This window comes from Ornithorhynchus anatinus, chromosome 5 (assembly GCF_004115215.2).
Source record: "Ornithorhynchus anatinus isolate Pmale09 chromosome 5, mOrnAna1.pri.v4, whole genome shotgun sequence".
NCBI lineage: Eukaryota > Metazoa > Chordata > Mammalia > Monotremata > Ornithorhynchidae > Ornithorhynchus > Ornithorhynchus anatinus.
The window spans coordinates 61791786-61811480 of NC_041732.1; the positions used below are offsets into that span (position 1 = coordinate 61791786).

General features: G+C 53.6%; 1 protein-coding gene across 6 annotated transcripts in view; it reads right to left on the reverse strand.

Annotated features, from left to right (window-relative positions):
* The window catches only part of ARHGEF10L (Rho guanine nucleotide exchange factor 10 like), a 229073-nt gene that overhangs the window by 85502 nt on the left and 123876 nt on the right, over positions 1-19695 (reverse strand). For 4 of the 6 annotated variants that reach the window (XM_039912060.1, XM_029064987.2, XM_039912059.1 and 1 more), the window contains exons 5-9: positions 19325-19416; positions 17351-17431; positions 8607-8776; positions 4579-4695; positions 1959-2067 (exon numbers count right to left, since the gene is read on the reverse strand). In XM_039912060.1, coding sequence (XP_039767994.1) covers positions 1959-2067; positions 4579-4695; positions 8607-8776; positions 17351-17431; positions 19325-19416 — 569 coding nt within the window. The remainder of the gene's footprint in view (positions 1-1958; positions 2068-4578; positions 4696-8606; positions 8777-17350; positions 17432-19324; positions 19417-19695) is intronic. The other 2 variants (XM_029064989.2, XM_029064986.2) reach the window with 1 other exon arrangement.

Sequence of the window (19695 nt, forward strand, 5' to 3'; positions counted from 1 at the left end):
ACTCCCTGCCCACAAGGAACTTGCAGTCTTAAATTAAGCAGAGACACTGTTCCAGTAAGATAATAATAATTATGGTATTTGTTAAGCGCTTAATATGTGCTAAGCGCTGGGGTAAATACGGGCTAATCAGGTTGTCCCATGTGGGGCTCACTGTCTTAATCCCCATTTTACAGATGAGGTAACTGAGGCACAGAGAAGTTAAGTGACTTGTCTAAAGTCACACCGCTGACAAGGGGCAGAGCGGGGATTAGAACCCACGACCTCTGACTCCCAAGCCCGTGCTCTTTCCACTAAGCCACGCCGCTTTTCAATGACTGGCGGGATTCAAATTCCTGAGACGGAACAACATGTTACGGAGGTGATGAAAAGTGCAAGATCGATATGGGAATCGGCTCCCGCCACCAACAGCCCGCTGGGTAGGGAGGCAAGACGGGTAAGAGGGGATGGACTGGAAGAGGTCTGGGTAAATGGGATAAAGTAGGAAACAAGGAAGGTGCTTAGTTATGGTGCTCAGCACTCCAGTAAATGCTCGATAAAAACCACTGATTGATTGACACAGTGATCGACGGAGGACCACTGATCTTGAAGAAAGGGTCTCCCCCCACAGTGGGGCCTTCTGAGCCAGAGGTCCTTGTGCTCGGTGATCACCTGACCACGTAGCCCCATCTCAAGGAGACCAAAAAATGGACAGAAGGTGGGCTTATTCATGATTTTCGGGAGATTTTCAGAGCTCAAGGCAGGTTGGGCAAATTGGGTGAGGGCCTTAATCTGCTGCTTGCTCTACCGATCTCCCTTCTTTTCTCCCCTGGAGGCATAGAAAGGACAGAGTGGATTTCCTAATTCGGCGTGATGACGGGGCAGAGCCACTGAAGTACATTACACTGAGGAGACTTGGAGAATATGGTGACTAAGGCAGATAAATCAACATCAGAGAGGGGTCATCCCCGTTTTACCCAGCAAGGTTCAAACTAGGGATGAGCTTTTTTTCTTTAAAACTACAGAATGGTCTATCCCCAGGGGCTCTCAAAAGCCACACTGAAAAGCAATAATAATCGTAGTGGTAATAATACTACTACTAATAAACATTTCCTATATGCCAAGCATTAGAGCAAGATAACCAGGTTAGAGTGAGCGGCTGGAGGGCTAGAGAAGCAGCGTGGCTTATGGATTGAGCACGGACCCGGCGGTCAGAAGGACCTGGGTTCTACTCCCGGCTCCACCACGTGTCTGCTATGCGACCTTGGGCTAATCATTTCACTTCTCTGGGCCTCAGTTCCCTCATTTGTTAAATAGGGAATAAGAGTGTGAACTCCATGTGGGACAGGGACTGTGGTTCAATCTGATTAACTTGCATCTACCCCAGCAGTTAGAGCAGTGCTTGGCACATAGTAAGCGCTTCACAAGTACCATAAAAATAGTAATAATATATAATAGTACCAATAATAATAATGGTACTTGTGAAGCGCTTACTATGTGCCAAGCACTGTTCTAACTACTGGGGTAGATGCAAGTTAATAATTATTATTATTAGGTTGAATACAGTTCCTGTCCCCTATAGAGCTCACAGTTTAAGTAGGAGGGAGAACAGAGAGTGGATTCCCATTTTACAGATGAGGAAAGTGAGGCCCAGAGAAGAGAAGTGACTTGCCCAAAGTCACACAGCAGACTAGCGGAGAAGCTACTACTAGGACCTCGGTCCTCCGACTTCCGATCCCTTGCTCTTTCCACTAGGCCATGCTGCTGCTCAGTTTGGGGCCCAGGCAACCGCTGAAGAATTTCCACACGGCCTCTTCTCTTTTGCTTGTCTTTCCCTTCTCCCCATCTCCCCCACCCCCCGGCCTCGTTAGCAGACAGAGAGACTTCTTCTCTGGGAACCCTGGTCCGGACGGGGCCTCCCTCCGAGGCGGGGAAACCCCTTCCCCATCCACCAGCGGCCTGGGCAAAGGCCGCGCCCTTACCCAGCACCTCTTTCCTGTGCAGGAAGGACACTTTGCGCATAACGGCCATCCTCGTCTTCTCCAGGCCATCCTTGGTGCCGCTTTTGGCTGCCTTCATCAGCTGGGTCATCTGCGCAGGATCGGGCGGGGCAGGGAGCAAGGAAAGGAGACAACTGTCATCAGAAGAGCCCGCGGCAAGTCGATGACCTCCCCCGGCCGGTCCGTCGGGCCTCCAACTCGGCACACGCACATCTCCCCCGGTCCCAACCCACCCTCGCCTCCGAGAGGCGAACTAGATGGCCCGGATGATCCCCTCTGAGGGAAGAACCTTACTGCAGGACCAGGGAGGTCCAGAGGTCACAGATTTCAGCCTCCGTTTCCTCCCCTCTGCCCAACTCTAAAATGCTGGGGCACTTTCTTTAGAATTCACAGGTCAGAATGGATCCCTAACATCAAAAGCCACATTCTCCCCGAAGAGGACCCCTCCCCAATCCTAGTCAAAACTACCATCCGAAAGGGAGATGATTTAGTGCCGCCCCTCGAGAGTTCCGGGGATCGGCTGCTACTGAGTGCACCGCCAATACTTTGCTAAGATACCTACCCCGACAATACTCTCCCCGGCTAGACTAGAAGCTCCCGGTGGACAGAGAATGTGATTACCAATTCCGTGGTATCCTCTTCCAAGCACTTAGCAGAGTGCCCGGCACACAGTAAGCGTTCCATAAATACCACCGATCGGCTGTGACCCCAAAACAACCTTCAGCGGCAGCTCTCCATCCAAGGCTGATGAGGAGGGGGTTCGGGGACAAAGACTCCCCACCTCGACCACCCCATCGGGTAGGCCCAAGAGTGAAATGACTCAGCGGTCACTGGATCATTAAAGACCCCGTGGCTCAACGTAAAGTGACTGATTGAGAAAGAAGGCCCTCTGAGCCAACCTATCCTGTCCCCAATCCTGCTTCTGCTCATCTCTGCATACATTCGAGGCTCCTGAGCCTTGTGATCGCTGGGCTCTACGCTCACCCTGGCTCCATTTTTTCTTACGGTGGTTGTTAAGCGCTTTCTACGTGCCAGCCACTGTAGTAAGCGCATGGTAGACACAGGCTAATCAGGTTGGACATAGAACATGTCACATATAACAATAATTACAGTATTTGTTAATCACTTACTATGTGCCAGGCACTGTATTAAGTGCTGGGGTGGAGACTAATAAATCGGGTTGGACACAATCCCTGTCCCACATGTCTCACAGTCTCAATCCCCATTTTACAGATGGGCTAACTGAGACCCAGAGAAGAGATGTGACTTGCCCAAGGTCACACAGCAGACAAGTGGTGGAGACAGGATCAGAACCCATGACCTTCTGACTCCCAGGCCCAGGCTCTATTCACGTTACCTCTCGCAGTTGTAGTCCCCATTTTCATGGATGAGGGAACTGGGGCACAGAGAAGTTAAGTGACTTGGCCAAGGTCAAAGAGTAAACAAGTGGAGGATCTGGGATTAGAATCCGGGTCCTTCTGACTCCCAAACCCATGTTCTATACATTAATCTTCACTCTCTGCTCTGTCTATACGAGTGGAGGTGGGGAGGGGAGGAGAAGTCCAACATCTCTCAGGCTTAGCACCACTAGGGAGGGGAGGGCAGAGCGAGGAATCCAGCCGAGAGAGGGTCAGGTTAAGTCCACCTGACCAGCTCCCTTTCCCTATTCCGTGATCTTTCTCTGTCCATTTGGTCTCAGATTTTACAGGCCGATCTCTGAGGCTTGTAGAGATGGAAGAGATTTTCTGAAGAGAAGCCAATGTCTTTTCCCTTTGGGCCACATTCAGGTCATGGGATCAGGGTTTTTGCGAGTCGGAAGATTTTAAAAAAAGAAATCAAAGAAGCCGAGCCACCAGGACGAGGGAAGGAGAGCGTCACAGAAGCATATGCCAGGAGCACCATTAGGACTCAGGAGCGGGCAAGCATTCTCTACCCCCTGAACTATGCCTATTCCTCACTGGACGCTGGGAAAACTCTCCCACTCTCTTGCTCTGTGCATCATTCCATGACCCAAAAGTGGAACATCTTTTTTGTTCTTATGGTATTTCTTAAGTGATTACTATGTGCCAGGCATTATACTAAGCACTGGGGGAGATACAAACTAATCGGAGTTGGACATAGTCCATGCCCCACATGGAGCTCACAGTCTTAAAACCCATTTTCCAGATGAGGTAACTAAGCCACACAGAAGTGACTTGCCCAGGGTTACAAAGCAGACAAGTGGCAGAGCTGGGATTAGAACTCAGGTCCTTCCGACTCCCAAGCCCCAACTCTTTCCCCGTAGTTGGTTTCGCAGAACGTCACTGAGTCCGTCCATACTGAAAGCGTTTCTCCGGGTGGGGATTCCCTCCCTCTCATCGCTAACCTGTTCGGTAGCCTTAGCGATCTCCTCCTGGCCCCCTCTAAACACAGGCCTCCCACCCGAGTTGTGGGACTCAGCGCCAGGAGCCGTGGCCCAAAGGGGAAGGAGGTGCCGAAGGGAAAAGGGGTCCCAAGTCAGGGGATGGATGGCCAGCCCGCCAGACCGACCGGCACCCCAGCTGACCACCCCGGACGATGGCGAGGGCCGGCCCGGAAGGTGCCCGGGCGGGAAGGACAGTACCTTACAATCGTACTTCTGCTTCAGTTCCTGCATGTCTCTCCCCCCAACTCTCAAAGCCAGGAGGTCCCTCTTAGTCCTGGCGTACCGCTCCTTTAGCCTATTCAGATCTGGAGAGAGCTGGAGCCCCAAGCAGCCAGGCGGGAGGACAGCGGCAGAAGAAGCGGGCAGGCGGGAGAGGGAGGAAGCACATAAAAACAACAGGCAAGAGAAGAGAGACTCTAATAAGCGGCTGGCACAAGGGAGAAGAAGCTAAGAGGCCCGGCTAATTAGGGTTCCACACGATGCGGCTGGAGTGGCAGACCGGAGTCAGCTGGTCACGCTCCCCCTCCGGGCCTTCCCCACCTCACTTTGCCCCTATTACCTGGGAAATCAACCCAAAACAGCAGCAGGTGTGGGCTCTGGCGGCCTGCAGGTGAAGGCTCTGCCCTCCTCCCCTGGGAGCCGGGAAGTCTCCCAGGCAGGCTCTGTTTCCCGTCCGACCCTTCCATGGGCGAGAGTCGCCAGGACACCAGTGGCTGGCTCAAACCTCCCCGGGCTGGGGAGACGCCTCTCCCCTCCGACAGCGGGAGAGCAGCGGGAACGAGGGGGCCTCTAAGGCTAGCGAGCCCCAGTGCCCCTCCCAGTGAGACGGGAACATATTTGGAAGTCGTTTTCGGCTCCGTCTCCTCCAGAGAGGCAGCTTTCCAAAACAAAAGTGAAAGTCGTGTCCCGTCCCCCCCGCCGCCCCCGTCCTCTCTGCTCCCTCCCCGCTGAGAAGTGAGGGGCCACCGGTCTCACGCCAGACGGGGCTGGTGACTTTTTTGTCATCTTTGTCTCCCGAAGCCTCCGTCTGGATTCTCTGGCTCTATTCCTAAAGAGGCCCGGATTTCACCGGTCTGCTGTTTGCCTCTCAGAACCCGAGTGGATAAATGGCCCGCGCCGGCTCTTCTGGAACCTGAACCTCCATCAGATGGTCTGTGAGCCCGTTCTCCTCCCCGCCCCTAAACCCAAGAAGAGAAGGCGATGAGGAGCAAAGAGGAGGGGATGTGGGGTGGGGATGGCGATGTGCAGGATGCAGGTGGAAAGTCAGGCCCTTGCCCCGAAGCTAAGAGCTGTCTATAACGCAGCCCGCACAGCCCAGGCGCAGGTGGTAAGCCAGACAGGGGGCAAGGCAGGGCGGGGAGGCATGCAGCCAGTTTGCTGGGCCCGTGCGGAAAGCGGGCACCGCAGGATCTCAAAGCACTGAGAAAGCTCCTTGAATTCTCCCACTCGGACCCCTCCTGGCACCGCCTCATCGCCACAGCCTTTCTAGAGTGCTAGCCCTTCGTGCCATCTTCTTCCTCAGCACTTATCCAGTTAGACGGCGGAGGGCCTGACTTTCACTTGGGCATTTCCGGTAAAAAGTCTCACACGTGAGTTTGGCTTTCATAAAATAAAATATATAGATAGGTATAGATAGCTACATGGATATATATAGATTTGAGCTCCCTGCATTCTAGGCTCCCAAAAACATCCTTGTCCCCAAGTAGCCGAGTTTCACTGGAGATCTGCCTCCAGCTTTGAACACAGAAACCCTGCCTCTCCCTCCAAGGCACCGGAGGGGCGATCTGGCTGTGGCGAGGCGAGAGAAGACCGAGGAACGGCCACGGAGGAGTTGAGAGGAGCCAAAATGGCAGATCTCATTTGACCCAGTGACTAATCAAACCTCGGGCAAGCCTTTTCCAGACAACCCAGAGCCGTTGAGAAGCAGGAGGGGATGGAGGCTGGCAAGTGACCAAAACAGTCTGTTCAATTAAGTTTTTGTGATGGAAATTCTTACTAGAACACCCGGCTCCCACAAGAGGACAAAACCCTTTCCCAAAAGGGGCTGCGAAACAGACCCTACTTACCAACCTCCTGCTCTTTATCATCGCGTGCTTAGTACAGTGTTCTGCACACGATAAGCGATTGTTCAAAAGATATCCTTGACTGACCTACTGATCCAACAGATGCAGCTTCCAGGCAGCCCGACTAGGTAAAAAAGGACTAGCTTCTGACAGGTCGGTTTAAGAGACTGAGATTCAGGAGTCGGGACCGTGTTTTGCTCCAGGGTAATTCCGATCGATCGATCAATCCTATTTATTATTATTCCACGGAGCCCGCTATCAGGCCAGTTGCAGGGTCATAGGGTTAGGCCTCCTTCTGCCTGGAGGATAACATCACCTCCTTGGGATCCTTAGAACCCGTCAGGCAACTGGAGCCTGGGCCTGGGATTCAGAAGGTCACGGGTTCTAATCCCAGCTCCGCCACTGGTCGGCTGTGTGGCCTTACGCAAGTCACTTCACACTTACGTGCCTCAGTTACCTCAGCCGTAATCTGACGATTAAGGCTGTGGGCCCCATGTGGGGAAAGGGACTGGGTCCAAACCGATTTGCTTGTATCCACCCGGGTGCTTAGTACAGTGCCTGGCACATAATAAGCGCTTAACAGATACACGATCACTATTATTGTTGCTGCTGTTATTATCATTATTAAATGGAGGTCAATCCTCTTAATAATTTGTAAGTACTAGTTTTATGGCATGTGTTAAGTACTTACTATGGGTTAAGCACTGAACTAAGGGCACAAGCTAATCAGGTTGGACATAGTCCCTGTCCCACGTGGGGCTCACAGTCGAGAGGAGAGGGCAAACACCCGCAGGGAAGGAAAACGCACAGCGGTCTTCTCAGTCAACTCCAGGAGCAGCCGACATAATCTAAAGATAAGGTTGCTCATCGAAATCCCAGACAGGTACAACCATTTCCTCTTTCATAATTGGTCAGAAATGTACAGCAATGAGACACGGAGGGGCTGTGTTAGAGAGAGTATGGCCCCGAGGGATGAACACTGACCCTGGACACAAAGATTCTAATTCTGGATCCCCCTCTGGGCCACTGTGGGATGCTGGGTGAGACACTTAACCTCTCTGGCCCTGGGTTTTCCCATCATTAAAACAGGGGAAACACTGATGCTTTTTCAATGGTATTTGCTAAGCGTTTATTATATGCCAGGCCCTGTATTAAGCGCTGTGGTAGATACCGGCTAATCGGATTGGACACAGTCCATGTCCCCTATGGGGCTCACAGTCCTAATCTCCATTTCACAGGTGAGGTAACTGAGGCCCAGAGAAGTGAAGCGACTTGCCCAAGGTCACACAGCGGACGAGGCAGGGAAGATGGAGTTAAAACCCGGGTCCCTTTTGTGTGTGTGTGTGTGTGGTATTTGAGCGTTTACCATGTGCCAGACACTGTACTAACTGCTGGGGTGGGTACGAGCAAATGGGGTTGGAGACAGTCGCCGTTTCGCATAGAGCTCACAGTCTCAATCCCCATTTTACAGATGAGGTAACTGAGGCACAGAGAAGGGAAGTGATTTGCCTAGGGCCACCCAGCAGACAAGTGGCAGAGCCGGGATTAGAACCCATGACTTCTGACTCCCAGGCCCACGCTCTATCCACTCCACCATGCTCCCTGGGCCCATGCTCTATCTACTGTGCCATGCTACCTCTCATCTTCCCTATCCAGTAGTGAATAGTAGTAATAGTATTTATTAAACACTTCTTTTTTGTTTCAATGGTATTTATGTGCCTATGTACCAAGCACTGTACTAAGAGCCAAGACAGACTCCAGATAAACAGGTGGGACCTAGTTCCTGATCCACATGGGGCTCCCAGTCTAAACAGGACAGGATCTGATCCCCAGTCTACAGATGAGGAAACTGACACACAGTGTAAAGTGACTTTCTCCCTCTCACCCAGCGGGCAAGGGGCGATTCTGAGATTAGAACCCAGGTCCTCCGACTTTCGGATCTGAGCTCTTTCCACTAGGCCGAGCTACTTTCCACTGCAAAGTGCCGTTCTAAGCGCCGGGAAAGAATACACGAGTGAGATCACAGGGAGAGCCGTTCAGAAGAAAGGTGCTAGGAGAACATCAGCTATTCTCATCCCTTTCCCCGCCTCCCCCGTTCTCTCCGACCACTCCCCCGTCATTCCGGCAATCGTCCGGTGCCCCCCGGACCCTCCCATCAATTACCTTGGGCTGGAAGGACACCCTGTGCTTGGCTGGCTCCACCTCCGGCTTGGCCTCTTCTCCCGAGTCCTCGCTGTAGCTCTCGAACTCGCTGGAGCTCCAGCCTAGGTCCTCCGGTTCCCGGGCCCCGCCTTCGCGGCGGACATCCTCGTAAATCAGGCTCCTCTCTGACCCTGTAGGGAGACGGACATCGCTGGCCCAAGGATCCTTTCTAGACTCCTGGAACCGGGAGCCTCTTTCCCAGATCCAAACTTGGGTGTCCCTTGCACCCGCGGCATAATTCAGAGGAACATCGGTCCGCCTCTAGACTGTAGGCTCGCTGTGGGCGGGGAATGTCTGTTATATTAGTGTATTGTACTCTCCCAAGTGCTCAGTACAGTGCTCTGCACACAGTAAGCGCTCAATTAATACGACTGACTGACTCCGGCCCAGGGTGAGTGATGATATAGGCCAGGTGAGTGCCCTCGGCAGAGAGGGAAGAGATTTTGGGCAGCCAGAGGGGAGAAAAGATATCAGAAGCGAGGATCTGGTCCAGGCTCGGCAACAGAAGCAGGCTGGTCTTCGGCAGAGGCCCTAGGAAGAAAGACGTGTCCGGGAGAGAGCCCCTCTGCCCCTTGAAGGTCTAGAAACTCCCTCTCCCGCCCCCCTTCACCTCTCCGCAGCTAAATCCTCTTTTCCCCTCATCTCCCTCTGCTCCTCCCCCTCTCCCTTCCCATCCCCTCATCACTGTACCCGTCCGCTCAACTGTATATATTTTCATTACCCTATTCATTTTGTTAATGAAATGCACATCGCCTTGATTCTATTTATTTGCTATTGTTTTAATGAGATGTTCGTCCCCTCGATTCTATCTATCGCTATTGTTCTCGTCTGTCCGTCTCCCCCGATTAGACTGTAATAATAATACTACTAATAATGTTGGTATTTGTTAAGCGCTTACTATGTGCCGAGCACTGTTCTAAGCACTGGGGTAGACACAGGGGAATCAGGTTGTCCCACGTGGGGCTCACGGTCTTCATCCCCATTTTACAGATGAGGGAACTGAGGCACCGAGAAGTTGAGTGACTTGTCCAAAGTCACAGAGCTGACGAGTGGCCGAGCCGGGATTCGGACCCATGACCGGTGACTCCAAAGCCCGGTGCTCTTTCCACTGAGCCACGCAGCCCGTCAAAGGGCAGGGACCGTCTCACCCGTTACCGATCTGTCCATTCCGAGCGCTTAGTACGGTGCTCTGCACATAGTGAGCGCTCAATAAATACTATTGGATGAATGACTGAAACCACCCAGAAGCCTGCCTTGGGAAAAAAGTCACAGAGAAGCAGCAAGGCCTAGTGGAAATAGCATGGGACCGGGAGTCAGGAGACCTGGCTCCGCCACTTGGCTGGAACGGGAGCTGGGGCAAGTCGCTTACCTTCTCTGGGCCTGAGTTTCCTTACCTGTAAAATGGGGGTTCAACACCCGTTCTACCTCCCCCTTAGTCTCTGAGCCCCATGTGGGACAGGGACTATATCTGACCTGATTATCTTCAATCTACCTCAGCGCTTACTGGAATGCTCAGCATGCAGTCAGCGCTTAACGAATACCACAGTTATTGTGGTGGTTGTTATTATTATTCAGAAGCAGCACATTGGTTAAAAAAAAAAAAGAGTTGTCTGAGAAATCACAGGCAGAATTAGATTAGCCTTGAGAGAAGCGGGAACTGGTGCAACCTGGGGAACTCTTTTTGATGGATACCGTGGCCTTCTCTGTACAGTCCTCTGGACCACAGGTTCGTTGTGGATAGGGAACAAAATAATAACCGTGGTATTTGTTAAGTGCTTACTACGTGCTAAGCACTGTTCGACGCACTTGGGGGACACTGGGCGACTGGGGGAAGCAGCGTGGCTGGGTGGAAAGAGCCCGGGCTAGGGAGTCAGAGGTCATGAGTTCGACTCCCGGGGGACTGGGGGAAGCAGCGTGGCTCGGTGGAAAGGGCCCGGGCTAGGGAGTCAGAGGTCATGAGTTCGACTCCGGGCTCTGCCACTTGTCAGCTGTGTGACTGTGGGCGAGTCACTTCACTTCTCTGTGCCTCAGCTCCCCCATCTGTAAAACGGGGATTAACTGTGAGCCTCACGTGGGACGACCCGGTGACCCTGTATCTCCCCCAGCGCTTAGAACAGTGCTCTGCACGTAGTAAGCGCTTAACAAATACCACCATTATTATTATTATTATTATTAATCCCCGCTTGACTGAGGCCCAGAGAACTTTAAGTCACTTGCCCAGCGTCACACTGTGGCGGAGCCGGGATCGGAACCCACGACTTCTGACTTCCGTGCTCTTGCCGCTAGGCCACGCTCCTTCTCTAACAACTTTGAAAGCGATTAGGACGGTGCTCTGTACACAGCAAGCGCTCAATAGATAGGATCGATTGATTGATTGAACAAGCAAGAGGGGCTGGCTACATTTCCACGGGGGGCTTTGCGCTCAAACTTCCCTAGTTTCCCCAAGGGTCCCGGTAGTGCTTTCCAGAAGAGGGCGTCGGGGACCTACAGCCCGGCGGCGCTTCCTCGCTTTCTTTGGAAATACGCGGGAGGGGGTCTCGGAGGGAACGGTGGGGGGAAACCCTCCGGATAGGCAATCGTGCCAGGAAAACGGGGTGCGGGGAGGCGGTGAGGATAAAGGCAGTCTCCACAAGACGGCAGAGACGAACGTACGTCTACTCCGAAGTTGAGCTCCACGCACTCGACCGAAAATCCAGTTTGCGAAACAGCATTTTGGGCTGAGCCGTGCCCAGGGTGCGCGGGCTGTGCCTCGGCCGTGGGGAGTGTTGTGTCGTGGGTGGCCCCTCTGAGAACGCGTGAAGGAATCCGAGCCCCACTAGAAAACCTTTGAAAACAATGTCCCCCAATTCCTGCCCCGGCACTAAGCGCTGGCTGGAGCGGGACTGGTGGTTATTTTCTCTCTTTCGGAGAGAGGGGGAGGAACCGAGGGGAAGAAAAGAGTTGACGGGAAGGGCAGACTCCTGGGAGATGGGTGGGGAAGAAGACAAAAAGAAAGAGAGACCGGGGAGTGGTTACGAAAACAATCCTGCCAGGGATTAGCCATTCCGGGGCCCAGCAATGAGCTCTATATATGGATTTTTCTCCATCGCCTATCCCTTCTCTAACCCTCTCCCGCCCTCTGACCCACTCCCCCTCAGGAGCGGAGAGCCGGCGGTTCGGCTAAATGGATGGGGATGACGTCCTAAGCGCGCTAAAACTGGCTTCTGACCACTCCTGGGAGGAAACGAGATGAGAGGAGCGGAGAAGCTCAGGTGGAAGCCCTAGACGGGGGGAAAACTAAGGCACAGAGAGTGAAGGAACGGTCGTCCCCGCCCCCCCCCCCCCCCCCGGGGACACAGAGGGGAATTCAGAGCTTTTTATTTTTATGTTATTCGTTTAGGGCTTCCTATGTACCAGGCACCGTTCTGAGTGCTAATCAAGTTGGACACGCTCCATGTCCAACATGGGGCTCGCAGTCTTAATCCCCATTTTACAGATGAGGTCACCGAGGCACAGAGAAGTGAAGTGACTTGCCCGAGATCACACAGCAGACAAGGGGCGGAGGCGGGATTAGAACCCAGGTCCTTCCGACTCCCAGGCCCTCGCCCTAATCGCTAGACCACTCTGTTCCTCAAAGTCCCAAACACCCAAAGTAAAGTGCCCATTCCCGCCCAGCCGCCAGCCCCCGGGGCACTACGGGCACCATCACCAGTTTTGTTGTTGGTCCAGAGGGAAAGACCCGGGGGCTTGGGGTCCAGCCTGCCGGGGCCGTGCCTCACTGGGGAACCTTTCCATCTGAAGAACCACCGAGGGCACTCCACGGGGCGGACAGGCCCCGCGGGCATCCGGAACGATATCCGAACACGCCCCGCAAGGCGGCGGCTTAGGCTGGTGTTAGCATCGGGCACTGGCCACTTTGGCCGGGAATGGGTCCCGTAGGCCGAAAACCTTCTTGAGTGCTTCACAGTGTGCTGCTCCTCGGCCTGCCCGTTCCCTCGGTGCCCTGGCGGGAACACCGTCGGGAGGGCGGAGGGGGCGTGGGTGGTGCCAGGCAAACCGGTGACACTAGAGTGAAGCGGCATGGCCTAGTGAAAAGGGCACTGACCTGGGAGTCAGAGGAACTGAGTTCTAATCCTGCCTCCACCTTGTACTACTAAGCCCCCCTTTTCCTCTGCTCCCCCTCCCCTCCCCATCACCCCGACTTGCTCCCTTTCCTCTACCCCCCTTCCCGCCCCACAGCACTTGTGTAAATATGCACATATTTATAATTCTATTTATGTACACTAATATTTATAGATCTATAAGTCTATGTATTTACACTGATGCTATTGATGCCTGTTTGCTTGTTTTGATGTCTGTCCCCCCACTTCTAGACCGTGAGCCCCTTGCAGGCAGGGACTGTCTCTATCTGTTCCTGAATTGTGCTTTCCAAGCATTTAGTACACTGCTCTGCACTCAGTAAGCACTCAAGAAATACGATCGAATGAATGAATGAATGTACTGCTATGTGACCTTGGGCAAATGGCTTCATTTCTCTGTACCTCAGTTCCCTCATCTGCAAAATGGGGATTCAATACCCGTTCCCCCTCCTACCTACACCATGAGCCCCCTGATAACCTCATATAATAATAATAATAACGTCGGTATTTGTTGAGCGCGTACTACGTGCAGAGCGTTGTTCTCAGCGCTGGGGTAGATACAGGGGAATGAGGTTGTCCCACGTGAGGCTCACAGTCTTCATCCCCATTTTACAGACGAGGGAACTGAGGCACAGAGAAGTGAGGTGACTTGCAGACAGTCACGCAGCCGACAAGGGGCAGAGTCGGGGTTCAAACCCATGATCTCTGACTCCCGAGCCCGGGGTCTTTCCACTGAGCCACGCTCATATCTACTCCAGCACTTAGTACAGTGCTTGGCATATAGTAAGTGCTTAACAGCTCCTTCCGCCTGGTTCTTGGTCCTCCAGTCTCAGGACTTACTGCTACCTGTACCTCTGGAAGGAAAACTCCACCATCATCAGGGTAACCACCCCCGCCCTCCCCCTCCGGCCCTTTGCAGGTCGATGACAAACGGACCTCCGGAGTCCTTATTCCTCGAGGGACCGGGGCCTCAGTTTCCTCATCTATAAAATGGGGATTAAACACGAGTCCTCTCTTCCGCCTCTGTGAAGGCCTGGCCGAGACGGCACCTTCCCATTTAGCCGAGCGAGGCCCAGTTGGGTCACCGTGACGGCAGGCCCACCCTACCGCCCCCGCCCCTCTAAACCTTGGGGGAGGAAGGGATGCGTCAGTACAAATCTGGCCATAATTTTTAACTGAAGTTTAGCATGATTCAATTTCCAAATGCGGACGGGGGGCACGGGGCTCTTTTTAAGCCAAAGACAACACCGGGGAATTCGCCGGGGAAAGGAGCAGCTGGTGGACCGGCCGTGACCTTCCGCGCAGACGGACCGATCTTCTAACGCCGGCGGTTCTCGGCCACCCCGACCGAGCGAGCTGGGGGCTGGGCGCTCAGCGGGCCGGTGAGCCCAACGACAACCAGCTCGGTTCCGCAGATCTGTGTGGCCACTTTCCCCCAGAGCCGCGCAGAGCTTTATATTCTTCGTTCCTTCTTACCCCACCCCTGGGAGCCAAGGGGGCATAGGTAGAGGAGAATCTTCCAGATAGAGAAAGCAAGACATAGAGATAGATGTTAGATGATTCCCTCGAGGTCTCTCTGCGCAGCGTGGCCTCGTGGAAAGAGCAGCAGTGTGGGAGTCAGAAGGACCCGGGTTCTAATTCTGACGCTGCCACTCCTCTATGCTGTGTGACCTTGGGCAAATCACGTCACTTCTCTGCGCCTCCGTTACCTCAACTGTAAAATGGGGCTTAAGACTGTGAGCCTCACGTGGGACAAGGACTTGGTCCGACCTGATTAACTTGTACCTACCCCAGCATTTAGAACGGTGCTTGGCACATAGTAAGGGCTTAACAAGTGCCATAATTAGTATTATTAGTATTAGAGAAGCGGCATGGCTCAGTGGAAAGAGCAAGGGCTTTGGAGTCAGAGGTCATGGGTTCGAATCCTGGCTCTGCCACTTAGCTGTGTGACTGTGGGCAAGTCACTTCTCTGGGCCTCCTCTGTAAAATGGGGATTAAGACTGTGAGCCTCACGTGGGACAACCTGATCACCCTCTATCTACCCCAGCGCTTAGAACAGTGCTCTGTACATAGTAAGAGCTTAACAAATACAAATACCAACATTTATTATTATTATTATTATTATTCTCTCTGCCTCAGTTACCTCAACTGTAGAATAGGGATTAAGATAGTGAGCTCTGTGTGGGACAAGGACTGAGTCCAACCTCATTCGCTTGTTTCTACCCCCAGCGCTTAGTACCGTGCCTAGTACCTCACAAGTGCTTGACAAATTCCATAAAAGAAAAATACGCAGCTCTTCTGACTCCCACCCTTGACACCAGGTCCTCCCTTTGCCTCTCACCGCCCTTCTGAGTGGGTCCAATGGATGCTTTCCCTCTTAGGAGCAGAACATGAAGAATGAATGGGCTCAGGCCTAACGGCAGTGGGGCAACGCAGTCATCGCTGGCGAGGGGGAGAGGGGTGGGGATCCCAGACCTCCTGACTCTCGGCCCACTGCTCTAGCCATCAGGCAGTGCCGCCTTAAGGGCAAAAACACCACATCTGAGGGTCAAATCTACGGCTGAGAAACATCGTGATGGCTCTGGGGAGAGGGGATCCCCGTGAGCGTAAACTAGCAGCTGGGGAAAACGACTGTTGGAAAGGAAACTTTAACTGGCAAGGCTGCAATCGTCTCCATGGCAATGATAATAACAACAGGTATTAGTGGGAACGTGACTACCAACTCCGTTTTATTGTACTCTCCTACACACTTACTATAGTGCTCTGCGCACCGTAAATGCTCAATAAATACCGCCGACCGATTATGATTGTGCCTTTCATTATGCCCCGTCTTTGGGACGAGCACTGTATCGCGCACTGGGTAAATACAACATAATCAACTCAGGCACAGTCTCTTTTCCACACGGAGTTCGCAGGTCCGTGGGGGAGAGAGGGCGTGTACTTCAATCCCTGTTTTACAGATGAGGACACTGAGGCTCACAGAAGTGAAGTGGCTTGCCCAAGGTCCCACAGCAGGCATGTGGCAAAACCAAAATTAGAATATATATTGTGGTATTTGTTAAGCGCTTACTATGTGCAGAGCACTGTTCTAAGCGCTGGGGGGATACAAGGTGATCACTTTGTCCCATGTGGGGCTCACGGTTTTAATCCCCATTTGACAGATGAGGTAACTGAGGCACAGAGAAGTTAAGTGACTTGCCCAAGGTCACACAGCTGACTAGCGGCGGAGCCGGGATTAGAACCCGAGACCTCTGACTCCCAATCCCGTGCTCTTTCTGGATCCCGGCCCCTCTCATCCAGGCCCCGCTGCTGACCATCCCGCTTGGGCGTCCCTGGCGCGAAACGGGTGCCGATCATCCGGTACGGCAAGGACGTAGGACTCAGAAATGAACAGGACAGAGTCTTGAAATCTGTTCTGGCCAGGAACTAGGATCTCCAGTAGCCGGGATTTTCCAAAGAACTTTTTCACCAGATAGAGAAGAATAATAATGAATAATTAATAAAAAATTATGGTATTTGTTAAGCTCATACCACGGGCCAGGCACCGTGCTAAGCGCTGGGGTGGATACAAGCAAATTGGGCTGGACACAGTCCCTGTTTCACAAGGGGCTCACAGTCTCAATCCCCATTTTCTAGGTGAGGTGACTGAGGCCCAGAGAAGCGAAGTGACCCCCTCATGGTCACAGAGCAGACAAGCGGAGGAGCCGATACTAGAAACCACGACCTTTTGACTTCCGGGCCCGTGCTCTATCCATTACGCCACGACGCTTGCCACGCAACCATCTAGGGCACAGCCGGTTATGGAGCAGAGGAAGGGGGAAAGGGGAGGAGGAGAGGGAGGGCCTAATCCAGGCTTTCGGGTCTAGCTGGATGGGGAGCCTGGGACTCTGAAGGTGAACCGTATTGGCCGGAGACCAGGCAAAGCCTCCATCTGATCACCCTCTCAGGAAGACGAGTTTATTTTTGTGGTTTTTTAATATGGTATTTAAGGGCACTGACAAACACCGTTCTAAATGCTGAGGTAGGTACAAGTTAATTAGGTCAGACACGGTCCCTGCACAGTATGGGGCTCACAGTCTAAGTAGGAGGGAGAACAGGTCTTTAATCCCCATTTAACAGTCGAGGAAACTGAGGCCCAGAGAATCTGAGTGATCTGCCCTAGGTCTCGCAGCAGTTGGCGGAGCTGAGATTAGAGCCCAGATCCTCTGACTCCTGGGCCCATGCTTTTTCCACTAGGCCACACTGCCTTTCTGCTTCTCAGGTTTGAAGAGATCTTCCTGTTTCTATTATTATTATTATCATGACTCCATTCTCATTCCACCATCCAGCCTCGCCCTCCGTACCTGTGTCTCGGAGGCCCCTATTTCTTAGCGGGAAGACGAGACACCGGCAGAGCGAGGCCAGTCGTTCATTTGGCCAAGCTGAGGGGAAGCCACTTATAAAAGCTAAGCGAAGCCTGCTACAGGAAGGATCCTCGAGCGAGGAGGAAAGATTGAGCGGGGGAGAGAACCAGGATCTCCCACGAGCCCCTCGCCCCGGCCATCCCCCGCCAACCCCCGCCCGACAGAGCCGGCAGTGGGGCCGTACCGTATTGAGCGGATTCCAGGTTCTCACACGGGACGTCATCATAAATCACATCTTCCAGGACGGGGAAATTGAAACGATCGACTGGAGCGCGAAGAGAGAGCAGTGTAAACACGGGGACACTTCAGGCTGTCGGTAGAGGAGATGCTCAAAGCCGACTCTAGATCTAAACCAACTGGCAACTCTCCCCGTGATTAGAGCCCCCCACCCACCACCGGCTCAGAGCCCCAGTCTCTCGGGGAGCCCGCCGGATCTGCCATGAGACCCGCTGATAGCCCCCGGGGCCCGGGAGGGATGCGCCCACCAAGGAGCCCTCCGCCTGCTCTCCACCTCTGCGACTCCCTCCCACCACCAGCCCCAATCCGGCGGTCCGGTAGCCGCCGCGCCAGTCGGTCCCAGGCCCTCGGACCGCCGCTCAGGGCGACCGTGGAGGGCGCCTGCGTACGGGAGCCATCAGGAGCCCCCGCCGCCACGCAGGCTCCGAGCAACGCCACCCCCCCCCCCCCCCCGCCCCCGAGTTGGCCATCCCCTGAGCCGGCTCGCTTCGAAGAGATCGATATCCCCGGAGCAGCTTTCTGGGCTTTTCCTGCCGCTCGCTGCCGAAGTGACATTAAGCAGGACCTCCAAGCAAGGCCCCTGGGAGTTTCGCTGACGGGGGAGAGAGAGGGGATGACAGGCTCCTGCCATCTGTCAGATCTGCACTGCCGTGGTCAAGCGAGGCCCCTGCCCTCCCATGGATGTGGGAGTTGGCATTCCAGGGCTTGGGAAGTTGCCAGCTGCTTCCAAGCCTCTGACAAGACAGGGAAATGTCATCTAAGCAGCATTGTAGCAGCTTGGCCGACTAGAGGGAGCACGGTCCGGGGGGGGGGGGGGGGGGGTCGAAGGGATCTGAGTTCAGATCCTGTTTCTGCCACTTGTCTGCTGTGTGACCTTGGGCAAGTCACTTAACTACTCTGTGCCTCGGTTACCTCACCTGTAAAAGAGGGATCGAGACTGAGTCTCACGTGGGACGGGGACCGTGTCCAACCCGATTTGCTTATATACACCCCAGTGCTTAGTTCGTCCTCTAGAATGTAAGCTCGCGTACGAGGAATGTGTCTGTTATATTGTGCTCTCTCAAGTGCTTAGTACAGTGTTCTGCACCCCATAAGCACTCAATAGCTACTGACTGACTTCAGTGCCTGACACATAATAAGCACTTAACAGATACCACAATCATTATTATCGTGATTATCTGAGGCAATGAAATCTTGGCCCTCTTCATGTCAAGCTGGATTTGAAGAGGAAGAGGAGGAGGAGGCCCATCGCTGAGTAGGAGTCTGAGTAAGAGACTCTTAAGGGTCATTTAGTCCATTCCCCTTCCTCCAGGCAAAGCCACACTGATGCCAGAAAGCCAGCTCGCCTATTCCGAAAACTCTCTGGGGAAGAAATGTCCTCAGTACCCAGATTTTAACCTTTAACAAGCCCCCCCCCCCAACCCAAAAGTTCCACCATCCAGCCCACCTAAATCTCTCTTAATTATAATAATAATAATTGCGGTATTTCATTACGGGCTTACCGTGTGCCAGGCACTATATTAAGCACCGGGGTAGATATAAGCAAATCAGGTTGGACACCGTCTCTTTCGCACATGGAGCTCGCAGTCTCAATCCCCAATTTACAGATGAGGGAACTGAGGCCCAGGAAAGTGAAGTGAGTTCCCAAGATCAAAGAGCAGCCGAGGGGAGGAGCCGGGATTGGAACCCATGACGTTCTGGCTCCCAGGCCCAGGGTCCTTCCACCGCGCCATGCAACCGGTGGGGAAACCTAACACGTCGGCTCCCGTCTTCTGCGCAACAACGTTCATAAAGCAAAAGGCAGTGGTTCCTTGGGTTTTCGGCACCCCCCTCCCCAGACAGCTCCATTCTCCCAGTTAAGTTGGGTTCCCCTCCCGCCTGCCAGATCAAAGGAAGGGAGCCAAAGGTCCACTGGTCCTACCTCGTCGGGAGCTCTTCCTTTTCCAGCTGGAGCTCCGCTGTTCGGCGGAAGAAGGGCCCACGGGATCCCCATTGCTGACCACGGCGAGGGACCTGCAGGGTGAGAGAAGACCGGAGTGGGGATGCAAGCGGGAGGGACCGGAAGAGAGGGTCCAAAGCTGCCGGGGCATCACCCAGAACAGCAGGGTTATTCTCCCCAGAGGAGAAGATCAGCGTAGCGTAGCGGGTGGAGCATGGGCCTAGAAGTCAGAAGGACCCAGGTTCAAATCCAGCCTCCGCCTCTACTGTGTAACCTTGGGTAAGTCACTTGGCTTCTCTCAGTTACCTCATCTGTAAAACGGGCATTAAGACTGTGCGCCCCATGTGGGACAG